The sequence below is a fragment of the Oryx dammah genome, unplaced genomic scaffold, assembly GCF_014754425.2.
Source record: "Oryx dammah isolate SB20612 unplaced genomic scaffold, SCBI_Odam_1.1 HiC_scaffold_15, whole genome shotgun sequence".
Lineage (NCBI taxonomy): Eukaryota > Metazoa > Chordata > Mammalia > Artiodactyla > Bovidae > Oryx > Oryx dammah.
Window position 1 is genome coordinate 44,290,697 of NW_024070199.1, and position 13,258 is coordinate 44,303,954.

The window sequence follows — 13,258 nt, forward strand, 5'->3', positions numbered from 1 at the left end:
GGGCAAGGAGGCAGGAGCTCGTCACCAGTGTTGGGAGCCGGGCTCTGGGCTGGGGAGATGGGGACCTGCGCCCCCATGCCCTGATGGAGGCTGTCAGGTAGTGCCTCTGCCAGCCTCACTTGGGGGCCTCGTCCTCCCCTGTGAGATGGGGTCGGGTCCTTCCCAGTGCTGGGTGTGCTCAGGGCACAGTTCTGGATGCTTCCCTAGACTGAAGTGTGCACACAGACACACACGCATCTCACTTTGCTTCGCGGGTCAACAGACAGCCTGTTGCCTGCTGTGCTTGGCATGCAGGGCCCTTGAGCTACTTGAAGGAAGTTCCACTATGCCTCCCTCTCTCCCTCTGGGTGCTCATTCCCTGCACCCCGGGACCCTCAGAGGGGTGTCTGCTGGCTGCAGTCCCAGAGCCCCGCCTGGTTAAGCCCCTGCTGTTTGCCGCGGAGCCTCTGGTGCTGCCCACAGGCTCGGGCGTGATGAGGGTGGGCACCATTCTCAGTCCCGGGGGTGGACCCGGGACATGACGGACGGGCAGCCTCACAGACGTGTGCTTCTTCTCCAGCCTCATGTACTGGACAGACTGGGGGGAAAACCCCAAAATCGAGTGCGCCAACCTGGATGGGCAGGAGCGGCATGTTCTGGTCAATACCTCCCTGGGCTGGCCCAACGGCCTGGCGCTCGACCTGCAGGAGGGCAAGCTCTACTGGGGAGACGCCAAGACGGACAAAATTGAGGTGAGCGTCCCCACTGGGGATCCCCCGCTGTTCTGTGGAGGTTGGGGCACGGCCCGTCAGCCCCTGGCCCTGGGGCTTTCCACCTTCTTGGATCCTGCCTGGAGCATGGGGCAGACCCTTCTGGCGTGTTTTTCAGTGGTGAAGGGCTGCAGGGTGAGTTTTCTGGAGGTGGCCTGAGCGTTCCTGGAGGACTGGCTTGTGTGTTCCTGCCATGGGCTGTCCCCACTTGGGTCTCAGGGTTTGCCTCTGAGCACTCAGTGAGCGCCAGCTCTGCTGCACGTCTGGGTAGATGTGCCCAGCAGATGCTTCTCCGTCTTTAGGCCAAGTCGCTTCAGTCGTGTCTCTTTGCAGCCCCACAGACTGTAACCCACCAGGCTCCTCTGTCCCTGGGATTCTCCAGGCAAGAATACTGGAGTGGGTTGCCATGCCCTCCTCCAGAGGACCTTCCCGACCCAGGGATCGAACCTGCATCTCTAGCATCGTCTCCTGGATTGCAGGTGGATTCTTTACCCCTGAGCCACTGGCTTCTCCGGTGCGCCCCTCAAGGGACAAATTTCACGAACCTTGGGGGTCAGGCCGTCAGCCCAGGTGCGGACGCCCCTCCTGGGGTCCCGTGGAGTTGGGACTTCGGGAGAACAGCCTCGGGTGAGGAGCGCGTCTCCTTTCCTGATGGCATCCTCGGACACCAGGCGGGCGGGGTGGTCAGAAGAGGCCCCTCCGGCTCAGCCCGGTGATGGGACGGCTTCCGGCAGCAGTTCTGTCTCTAAGAAGTTATGCCCCGCCAGAGGCTAAGGCGCTGAGCGTCTTCTCCGGCATGTCTGGCCAGGTTTCCTTGGAGGGGAGAGGGGAGTCTCTTCAGCATGATTGTGCTCGTGGCCTGGCTCTGGGTTCCGAGCCAGGGCACCGGCAGAAAGGAGCCCCTTGTGGAGTCAGCCGGCTTCCCTTTGAAGCGGGCGGCGGTCCAGCTCCTGCTTCACAGGGCAGCTGCGGCGGGTCCCCTGGGGTGAGCGGGGAGGAGAACCAAGCCCTGGAGCCCACGAGGCGGGGATTCCTCTGGCCTCTGCTGGCCGGTGGTGGCGGCACGTGGATGGATTTGTGGAACAGGGTCCAGACCACGGTGGAGGGGGAGGTGGCAGGGGAGGGGGCTGCGAAACCTTTCAGGTGGGCTTCCTGCCGCCTCGTCTGTGACAGTGTCTTGGACAGCAGGGTCAGGCCAGCCCAGATCAGCAGCCCCTTAGGGGGCTTAGTGCAGGGTGGCTCCCAGTGTAGGGTGCGGGTGGGGATGGGCTTGGGGCCGGCTCGCCCGGGGAGACAGCCCTGAGGCGCCCTCCCCAGCCTCGGGGACCAGAGGTGGACTGGTCAATCAAGGTTGGAGCCATCTGGGGTGTGTGTGGGTGTGGGCTTGCCTCCCATGCAGCCCCAGAGCTGCCTGTGCCTCCTGCCCTGCTTACTTGGGTCTGGAGTTCCCCTGTGGCGCTTCCTTAACCCTCCTCCTGAGTCTGGAGCCCTTGGGGGTGGAAGTTCCTGCCACCGGTGATCAGCCCTTCCTGTGACTCCGGCCACACCCGGGGCCCCGGCCTATCATCCACTTCCTGCTCCCAGCCAGGCTCCCAGCCCCTACTCCTCCGACCTGCCCCTGCTCTCTTGCGCCGCGAAATCCAACTTTATTGGTAAAAGTATCTGGGACTTGCTGGCTCCCTATTTAGTCTCAAATCGACGGCCCCTTTGGCCCAGCATCTCCCACCTTTTCTCTCTGACTTGCTTCTTGGTAGACGCCAAGCCCATGACAGCCTAGCGAGGGTTCTCCCCCCGGCGGATCCATCCATCCAGAGCTTGTTCTTGAGACCACATGCCCAGCTGCTCCGGCTCTCTCCCCCGGAAGCATCGATTCTTGGGCACTCAGACTTCTTTATGGTCCAATTTTCACATCCGTACACGATGAGGAACAGCCAGAGCTTTTGACTGTATAATGAAATACATAACCCCTTCATGGATCGCAGCCTTGTTGTGGCAAAGGGACTTGGAGATTTCATTATATATATCACAAGTGTAATAAGAATAGCAATAAAGTGCTCAATAAATGTAATATGCTGAAGCCATCCCCTGACCCTGGCCTGTCAAAGGACTGTCTTCCACGAAACTCGTCTCTGGTGCCAAAAAGGCTGGGGACCGTTGAAGGAGAGGCAGCAGTCTCGCCCTTTACTAATCCTGAAATAAGTAAAGCGTTTACACAGCCCTGTGCGCACACCGTGATCAGGCAAGGTCCCTGGGTGGCAGTTTCAGCCATTCCTGAATAAGAGCAAGGTCGCCTCTTGCCCTCTGTGGCCTTGCGGTATCTTCTAAAGCTTCCTCCCTAGGGGCTTCCCTGGTGGCTAAGACTGTAAAGAATCTGCCTGCCATGCAGGAGACTGGGATTCAATCCCCGAGTCGGGAAGATCCCTTGGAGAAGGGAATGGCTACCCACTCCAGTGTCTGGAGAATGCCGTGGACAGAGGAGCCTGTCGGGCTCCAGTCCACGGAGTCACAAAGAGTTGGACACGACTGAGTGGATAACCCTTTCAGTTTCACTTCTCCTCAGGGTTGCTCTGACACCCGGCTGCAAGAAGCAGAAGTCTCATGGGCCGACCCCATAGACCTGTTTGGCCCATCTTTGAGGCAGGAAGTGTCACTTTTGTGTAGGTTACCTGGTACTTGCTGGAAGCCCTAGGGGTCACCCGGACTCCTTGCGGCTCCCACCCCCACTCCGATGCCCTGGGGAGCTGATGTCCTTGCAGCTGACGTCTGCAATCAGGGTGGATGCTGGTGGGAAGTACCCAGCGGGGATCGTCCCTCCCAGGGGGGCAGGTGGGCCAAGGAGGAATTACAGACTAAGATGAAAATACATCCGTCCCCCTGCTCCTGACATTTCCTGAGTTGGTGGAGGTGACTTCCAGCACAGGGAATAAACCCTCATTGGAGGAGTGACGGATGGGCTGTGTGTCCAGGTCCACGAACCCTGGGGAAGAAGGGTGCAGGACCCCTGAGCAACGGGGCCACAAGCTCTGCGGGTGTGCGTGGGTGTGTGTGTAAGATCTTTTAAATTACGTGAATCAAAATAACCAGGGCAGTTTTAATTTGGGGTTTTATGTGAGTATAGTTACTCCATCAGAGAGCAGAACTCTTTTTCCTTGTTTTTTTTTTTCCAGTTATTTTTTTTAATGTGGGCTATTTCTAATGTCTTTATCAAATTTGTTACAACACTGCTTCCTTTTTCTTAAAAATGTTTTGGGTATTTTTTGGCCTGGAAGCATGTGGGATCCCAGCTCCCTGACCAGACATCGAATCCACACCCCACTCATTGGATGGCAAAATCCCATCCACTGGACCACCAGGAAAGTCCCTCTTTTCCCTTTAAGAGTCATGCTTTCAAAGTATTGGTCCTGGGAATCACACCCCTTTGCACAGCTAAGTGCTGGAAACAGCATTCAGTGTAAGGAAAGTGCACTTCAGGTGACTTTTTGGGGTCCTCTGGTTTGTGGGTGGCCATGCAGACCCCACAGCAGTGGGTCCTGCCCCTTGGATACAGCTGAGGGTGAGCTGCTCTGGGGTCTGCCCACCCTTCCTCCCTTTGCACGGCTGTTGTTCTGCAGGTTGTGCAATGAGCTGGTCGGGGGATGGGTGTGTTCTTCCTGCCACCCGCCACTTCCCCTACCTCAGACCTGGGTCTGGTATGTTAGGTCAGCTGAGCATAGGAGGCCGGAGGCCTAGAGGTCAGAGAGAGCATGCTGCACGCGGCCCCTTCCACATCTGGCTTGGCCATTTGGACATAACTTCCTGGAGGCATCTAGTTTCCTTTCCTGAAAATCAAGGGCAGGGGAACTTCTCGAGCAGGGGTTGAAAACTGTGGACTGGAGGCCAGACTGCCTGATTTGTGCCACTATCAAATGCTTGGGGGTTTCTACACTTAGTTTTTTGCTGACCTGCGTGGCTCGTGGGATCTTAGTTCCCTGGCCAGGGATTGAACCTGGGCCCAGCAATGAAAGTTCCGAGTCCTAACCACAGGAGCATCAAGGAATTTCTTACACTTTTAAATGAAAACAATCAAAGGAGTAGTATCTCATGGCATGTGAAATTTATATGAAATCCCAATTCTTTTGTTTTTTTGCACAAATGAAGTGTTATTGGGACATGTTCCATTCTGTTCAGCCGCTTAGTTGAGTCCGACTCTTTGCAACCCCGTGGACTACAGCATGCCAGGCTTCCCTGTCCCGGAGCTTACTCAAACTCATGTCCATTGAGTTGGTGATGCCATCCAACCATCTCATCCTCTGTCGTCCCCTTCTCCTCCTGCCTTCAGTCTTTCCTAGCATCAGAGTTTTTTCCAATGATTCAGTTCTTCACATGAGATGGCCAAAGTGTTGAAGCTTCAGCTTCATCATCAGTCCTTCCAATGAATATTCAGGACTGATTTCCTTTAGGATGGACTGGTTGGATCTCCTTGCAGTCCAAGGGACTCTCAAGAGTCTTCTCCAACACCACAGTTCAAAAGCATCAATTCTTCGGCACTCAGCTGTCTTCATAGTCCAACTTTCACATCCACACATGACTACTGGAAAAACCAAAGCTTTCACTAGACAGACCTTTGTTGGCAAAGTAATGCATCTGCTTTTTTAAAAAATATAAATTTATTTATTTTAATTGGAGGTTAATTACTTTACGATATTGTATTGGTTTTGCCATACATCAACATGAATCTGCCAAGGGTTGTCTCTGCTTTTTAATACACTGCCTAGGTTAGTCATAACTTTTCTTTCAAGGAGCAAGCGTCTTTTAATTTCATGGCTGCAGTCACCATCTGCAGTGATTTTGGGGCCCCCCAAAATAAAGTCTCTCACTGTTTCCATTGTCTCCCTTTCTATTTGCCATGAAGTGAGGGGACCAGATGCCATGATCTGAGTTTTCTGAATGTTGAGTTTTAAGCCAGCTTTTTCACTCTCCTCTTTCACTTTCAACAAGGGGCTCTTTAGTTCTTCGCTTTCTGCCATAAGGGTGGTGTCATCTGCATATCTGAGATATTGGGACACACTCACACTTATTTTAGGCTCCCTCCATGGCTGTTTTTCTGTGACAATAACCTTATGGCCTCAAAGCTGGAAATATTTACGCTCCTTTTCAGAAACTGCTTGGTAGCCCCTCTCCTGGGCCGTCTGCCTCCCATGCTCTCTCCTGGCCCCCATGTTGTCGATCTCCCAGGTTCAGATCTGTTCTTTCTGGATTCTGTTCTGATACGTTGCCCACCCTGGAGGCTGATGGATGGGTTCCTGTGTCTGTCTCCTCGCCCTCCATTAGAGGGCCCAGGGAAGGTGGGGGTCCCCGAGTTGGGCCCAGAGGGAGCCTGGGGGGCTGACACGTGTCTCCCTGTAGACAGGCCGCACTCGTCTGCTCCAGGATTTGGGAAAGGCCTGGCCCAGCAGAGTTACTTTAACAGATGTGTTGGGTTTGGTCAAGGTGTGCTGAAAGCTGCTGTGAAAAAGGCTGCCGTGGGATCATTGATTTTCTTGAGTGTTAGAGTACTGATGTTCTTCCAAGTTGGAGGGCTTGCTGGGTGTTTCATGGGGTCTGTAATTGTGCAAAGAGGAAGCGGGGAGGGCTTCCGAGGCAGAGGGGTGCCCTGCCAGCCCAGAGCCGTGGGTCTGTGCTTGTGGTGGGAGCCACCAGCCTGGCCCCGGGAAGCAGCTCACAGCCTCCCCCACTTTGTTCTGGAAAACTGAGATGGCGAGGGGTGGGGACAGGTAGAAACAAGGAGGTGCTTCTGGGCAGCGTCCGCCCCCTCAATCGTCCTGAGTCTTCTGTGGGCTCATGTTCATCATTCCTAAGCTGGGAAAATGTACTTCCTCACATCAGTCAGTACAACGTGCTCTTACTTATGTCTGGAATGGAGTTATTAAAGGAAATGAAGAAAATGTGGACCTAGAGAAGGACGAGAAAAGTCTCTAAAGAGATACTGCTGACCTTTCGGTGTATAGCAGGCAGAGTCTTTACTTTCCAGACGTGGATTGTTTTTGTTGTACTGATCTGTATCCACAGCCCCTGCCTAGCCCTGGGTATTCAGTGTCAGAGAAGGAGCAGGCGTGTTGCCTGTGTGTTTGTGTGAGATGGGCCGTGTGTTCTTGGAGACGCTCTTCCTCTTGCTGTGCACTTCCTCAGGCGAGACCCCTTCCCAGGTCCAAGCGCTGTGTACAGCGTGTGTTCACCATCTTTACGTGCCTTCGTGTTGTGGGGCCAAAACCAGAACCAGCACCCTAGACCAGCTTGGAGTGTTCCTGCACCCAATGCCCTACCCCTGCGGCTAACCCGCGAGCCAGGAGCGGAGGCCAGAGCTCTACCCAGAAATCCTGCTGCCCGAGGTCTGCAAGCCAGCTCGTGACACAGGAGATGGTCCCTCACCTGGGCGGCTCATTGTGCCCCTTGGGGGCCTGTACCTGGCCTTCCAGTTCTGATGTAATTGCCCCTGGTTGGGGCCTAGCCACAGTTTGGTTAAGTTCCCAGGGTAACTTAGCTGCTCCCCTTAGTTACAGGTGGATAGACTGAGGTCCATGGGGTGCAGAGACTCGGCTGTGGACAGAGCAGGGGTGGGGTCCCCAGCTGCAGGGTCCAGAGCTGCCTGCTCCACCCCCCACCGTTTGACCCAGCAGTTTTGAGTTTTGTCCTGTGCTGTCCAACAACAAAGGACCAGAGTCTCTTCTGTTCAACACACACCAGATCTGTCTTACATGTGTGCCACCTGCGCAACAGAAGGCTTGGATCCTCTCTGATGAGCTGGAAATATAGTCTGGCTGCAGGAGGCCTGTTGAGACTTGCCTTTAATTCATCGTGTCTCTTTGATCCTGGCCTGAGAGCCCAGAGTTCGGATGCTGCGCTTTCGTCGTCTTTTGCACATCCGCTTCTGTTGGCTCGTCTGTCATCACAAGCACGTCTTACCCTGTCTGTGTGTTTCGGTTGGTTAAGGCGGTCTTACGTTTGACAGTACTTTTCTCATCTGTGGCTTTTGTGGTTGATGCTTTTAATCAGCACCGACTCTTCAAGAAGATTTAGCTTTTGCATCTCAGAGTCAGCGGCCACCAGCGTGTATCTGCGAGGGCTTTCCTGGTGGCTGAGCAGTAAAGAAGCCACCTGCCAGCGCGGGAGGTGCAGGTTTGATCCTGGGGTTTGGAAGATCCCATGGAGTAGGAAATGGCAACCCTCTCCAGTGTTGTGCCTGGGAAATCCCGTGGTCAGAGGAGCCTGGTGGGCTATAGTCCGTGGGGTCACAAAAGAGTTGGGTAGGACTTAGCGACTCAACAACGAGTATGTCTGGGGTTGCATATCATCTTAGAGCTCTGAGCTCAGACTTAGAAGCAAAAGTGTCCTCAGAGTTCACCTGGTCCTGACCGAGCAAGACATTAGTCCACAGGCAAGTGGGAGGCCTTGTCTGGGTTAGTGCGTTCATGCTCCAGCCTTTTGAAACTGGGCTCTGTGTCAGGGGTGGTGATCAGTGCCTCCTCATGCTGCGTCTGGGCAGACATTGCTAATCAATGAGCCTATCCCCGGTCAGAGACCGTGCACCTTGGTACTCCAGGCAGCCGTGGCCAGTCGATCAGCGATGGCGAGGCAGAGGATACCTGTTTGCCTTGCCTGCCTTTCTCAGCACAGCATGCACACCCAGGTCGGGGAGGCAGTAGGGAAGAGCCCCTGAATGGCACCATCACTGGAGATGTCATTCATCCAGCTGCCGCTGTGAGCCATGGTGCCCGGCCTGGCCAGATGCTGCTGGGGCCCATCCCGTTCCAGGCCCCTCAGGCCCGAGGCTGGCTCAGCCCCGTGTCTGCCATGCTGCAGGTGATCAATGTCGATGGGACCAAGCGGCGGACGCTCCTGGAGGACAAGCTCCCGCACATTTTCGGGTTCACGCTGCTGGGGGACTTCATCTACTGGACCGACTGGCAGCGGCGTAGCATCGAGCGTGTGCACAAGGTCAAGGCCAGCAGGGACGTCATCATCGACCAGCTGCCCGACCTGATGGGGCTCAAGGCTGCGAACGTGGCCAAGGTCGTCGGTGAGTCTGGTCAGCTTCCACCCGGGGGCCAGCCCTGCCACAGGCTGGTGGCTCCCCTTTGGTCCACAGGCAGCTGAGCTGGAGGCTTAAGCTGGGTGTGTACGTACCGGGCTGGGGCACCTGCTCTGGGGCTGGACAGGGCAGGAGATGGTGAGAATACCAGGACATGGCGTGGGATATGGACCGGACACAGTGAGTGGGCACAGCTGGCAGTAATTGCTCTCACAGTGGCTAACACTCGTCTACTGTGTGCCAGGCGCTGGCTAAGCGTCTTAGTACAGCCCTCTACACTAATGACAAGATGGCCCCATTCGTACTGGGGCATACAAATGGGTGGCCAAGCTCAGGACTCACACCTGGGGCTCCTCCGACCTCATTGCTGGGCTGGGCTGAGACCGTTGTCCGGTGTGACAGGCTGGACCCTAAAATGCACACCGTTTATCTAAAAGCTGGGATCTGCAGAAAGTTCCCTTAACACAATGACTTGTCTCTTTATGACTAGGATTCCCAGTGCAAGTCCACAAGCTACACTGGGGACAGCAGTGTCCAGCTGTGCTGGGGAGACAGAAGCGGGGAGGGGACAGTGGGCTCTGTGGGGACAGGGACTCTGTCCCCACCTGGGGTCCCAGTGCCTAGTCCTACACCTTCTCATCAGAGACACTCAGCTAACCTTCGCTGGAGGGAGGGACGGGGGACTGACCAGAGAGGCCCCAGGGCTTGCCCTCAAGTTGCTTCTGGTCCAGTGGGTGAGCTCTGCTGCCAGGCTGGTGAGTAGAGCTGAGATGTGAAAGTGATGCCTGGCTTTAAAATGCAAGGGAGGGCATTTGAGTGTGGAATTTGGGGAGCAGGTAGGGGGCAGGGTCTGCCTGGCAGAAGGGACAGCTGAGCATGGGCCTGGAAGTGCGGCCTAGGGGCACCTGGGGGGTGGGGCGGGGACGGTGCCCCCTGTCTCCAGGAGAGGCCTTTGGTCTCAGCCCGCCCTCCTGAGACCAGATGATGGAATCAACACACTTGGTTTACCAGCCGCCTTGGCAAGCATGCTCCTTATCTACGGCAGAGCGCGAGGCCCACCAGTGAATGGGCGTTTGAAAAGCAAAGAATAAAGCCTCAGAGATAAGAAATGTGATGCCTCCATGGGGTGTGATTTAAAGTTGAGAAATTGGGTCCCTTCCCACCTCTCTCTCTCTCATCGGGATTTACTGAGAAAGATGGCAGAGAGGATTTCTTTTTTTAGCTGAAATATTTAACACGAAATTAAAGCCAATTTTAACAGCACTGCGGCAGAGTGAGTCTAGCAGGCTGGCCCAAAATAAAATGTATGCTGACTACCGTCTGCTGGAATAAGAAAAAGGCGCCTTGGGCCGCGCTGGGTGAATCTGAGATTTCAAGGGCGCTGAGAATGTCGGGGACTCGGAGGAGGAACCATCCGGGTGGTGATTTGGGCTGCAGTCTGGTTGGTCAGCAGGCAGGGAGGCCAGGCCCAGTGGGCAAGGGGGAGCAGAGGGCGAGGTGTCCCCAGGCGGCCTTGAGGAGGGGGGCGTTCAAGTGTGCAGGGAGGCCTGGGGCCCAGAACCTTGCTCGGTCCTGTCCCTGAGCCGGGGAGGGGGGGCCCTGGGTTTCCACCAACCCTACCTGCTGTCCCCTAGTGGTGTCTGGGGAAAATGAAGCCACATACAACCGGGGAGCCACTGCCCCCGCATTGCAGGGCCACTGGGGCCTAGAATCTGTGTCTTTCCATCCAGGAACCAACCCGTGTGCGGACAGGAACGGGGGGTGCAGCCACCTGTGCTTCTTCACGCCCCGCGCCACCAAGTGCGGCTGCCCCATCGGCCTGGAGCTGCTGAGCGACATGAAGACCTGCATCGTGCCCGAGGCCTTCCTGGTGTTCACCAGCAGGGCTGCCATCCACCGGATCTCCCTGGACACCAACAACAACGACGTGGCCATCCCGCTCACGGGCGTCAAGGAGGCGTCTGCCCTGGACTTCGACGTGTCCAACAATCACATCTACTGGACCGACGTCAGCCTGAAGGTATGGCGGTGGAGTGTCCTGCTGTTCACCTCTCCTGTGAATACCTGCCGGTGATGGTATCGCCTCAGAGGCTTAAAGAAGGCTTTCTTTTTTTTAATCGGTTTTGTTTTTTGGGGGCCATACCGTGTATGATCTTAGCTGTCCAGTCATGAGAGGGCACGATGCATGATCCCCCTGCGTTGGGGGCAGAGTGTTAACCCCTGGACCCCTGGGAAGTCCCTTAATGTATTTTTTTTAATGATTTATTTCTCTGGCTGGGCCAGGACTTCATTGTGCAAGCGGGATCTTTGGTTTCAGCGCGTGGGATCTAGCTCCCCGACCAGGGGTTGAACCCAGGCCCCCTGCATTGGGAGTGTGGAGTCTTAGCCCCTAGACCAACAGGGAGTCCCAATAGTTTTGTTTTGTTTTTTTAATTGAAGTTTAGTTGCTGTACAGTGTCAGCAGCGACAGCACGGTATAGTGATTGACCATTTTGAAAGCTTATACTCCATGTATCGCTACTGAAATTATTGGCTGTATGCCCCGTGTGGCCCAGTGTATCCATGTAGCTTATTTTACACCTGATAGTTCATACCTTTTACTCTCCTACCCTGACGTTGCCCCCTCTTCCTCTCCCCACTGGTATCCACTGTATCTGAGAGTCTGCTGCTTTTTTGTTATAGTCACTAGTTTGTTACAATTTTTAGATTCCCGGATAAGTGATACGCTACAGTATTTGTTTTTCTCTGTCTGACTTATGACAAAGCATAGTACCCTCCAAGTCTGTGCATGTTATTACAGATGGTGAAATTTCATTCTTTTTTTATGGCTGAGTATAAAAAATTAAAACAACTATAGGGAGTTCGTTGGTGGTCCAGTGGTTAGGACTCTGCCTCCACTGCAGGGGGCACAGTTTCTATCCCTGGGTTGGGGAACTGAGATCCCACAAGCTGCAGGGTACAGCTAAAAATAAAGTTTTAAAAATTAAAAAAAAAATTAAAAAAAAAATTTATTATGGCTTGATTCAAACCAGTAGAACACTAGTGAACCCATGTTAATACCTAAGCGTGAATGATTACAATGAGCAGATCCAGTGGACACACAGGTGGCTATTTCTAGAGTGATTATATATCCATGTGTCTTTTGGTTCACCCCACTCACTCCCTCACAAGGGCCCACTTACTTAACAAGCTTTCTTTGTTCTGGGTGCTAATGTAAATATCCTGGATAAATACAGGAGAGCCTCCTTTATCTTCTCAAGTAGAGTTTGGTAAACTGGTCCTTGGGCCAGCCTCCTCATTTTGTCAGTAAAGTTTTATTGGAACAGTGGTGCCCATTTGCCTGTAGATCGTCCGCACCTGCTTTCTGCCACTGTGGCTGCGTGTTGATTTGGTTCAGTTGTGTCTGACTCTTTGCGACCCCATGGACTGTAGCCCACCAGGCTCCTCTGTCCATGGGATTCTCCAGGCAAGAATACTGGAGTGGGTTGCCGTGCCCTCCTCCAGGGGATCTTCCCGACCCAAGGGCGAACCTGCATCTCTTGTGTCTCCTGCGTTGGCAGGCGGGTTCTTTACCAGTAGCGCCACCTGGGAAGCCACTATGCAGTGGCAAATCCATGGACCCTGTGATACCAGAAACATCCTCTAACCCCTGTTCTAAAGCACGGGACAACTGAAACGGTGTAATCATCTACCTTGTATTCTACCATTGGTATTACGTGGTTCGTAAGGTTTTTTTCTGATTTTAAAAGTCATAGGGTTCACTGTAGAAAGAGAGAAAAATATACAGAAAAATATAAAGAAAAAAATAAAACATCCACATCTCCATCATTTCAAGTCAGCTGCTGATGTCATTTTAGTGTATTTCCTTGGATTTTTTCCCTATGTTAGTGTTTCTCATAATCAGTCATATGCTACATAGAATTCTGTATCCTGTGTTTTTTTTTTTGGTCACATTATAACATATTTTGTCAAGCTATTACAAACTCTTTCACATAGTTCTTTAAATGTGTAAATTATTCTACTGTGCATATATTTCTTAATCATTGCCTTATTTTAAATGGCCTTCCAGTTTTTTTCCCAACTCTAAACCATACCACAGTAACAGATATCTCTGTGTATAAAGTCTCTTTGTATTTTCTTTCCTTTGAATAACATTTCAAGAGGAAGATTACTGGGTAAAAGATCCAACGATTTCTTTTTTAGGATGTAACTATTTTGAAGGGTCCTGAGACATGTATATATAATATAACTTATATAATGATATATTATTTTATAATTATGTACTATTATATAATATGTTTACATAGTTTAAAAAGTATGTATCCTATATATATATTGCCAAATTGTTTCTTTTAAAAAGGTTGTATTTTAAAAATTCCTTTAAAAACTCAAATGTTGAGGGGGAATAGATAGAAGAAATAAAAAGAATAGAAACTCAAAT

At 53.0% G+C, this 13,258-nt stretch overlaps 1 protein-coding gene across 1 annotated transcript in view; it reads left to right on the top strand.

Moving 5' to 3' along the window:
- The window catches only part of LRP5 (LDL receptor related protein 5), an 87,519-nt gene that overhangs the window by 38,080 nt on the left and 36,181 nt on the right, over positions 1 to 13,258 (top strand). Inside the window, exons 6-8 of the mRNA XM_040255212.1 lie at positions 560 to 731; positions 8,589 to 8,805; positions 10,548 to 10,837. Of these exons, the coding sequence (XP_040111146.1) occupies positions 560 to 731; positions 8,589 to 8,805; positions 10,548 to 10,837 (679 nt within the window). The remainder of the gene's footprint in view (positions 1 to 559; positions 732 to 8,588; positions 8,806 to 10,547; positions 10,838 to 13,258) is intronic.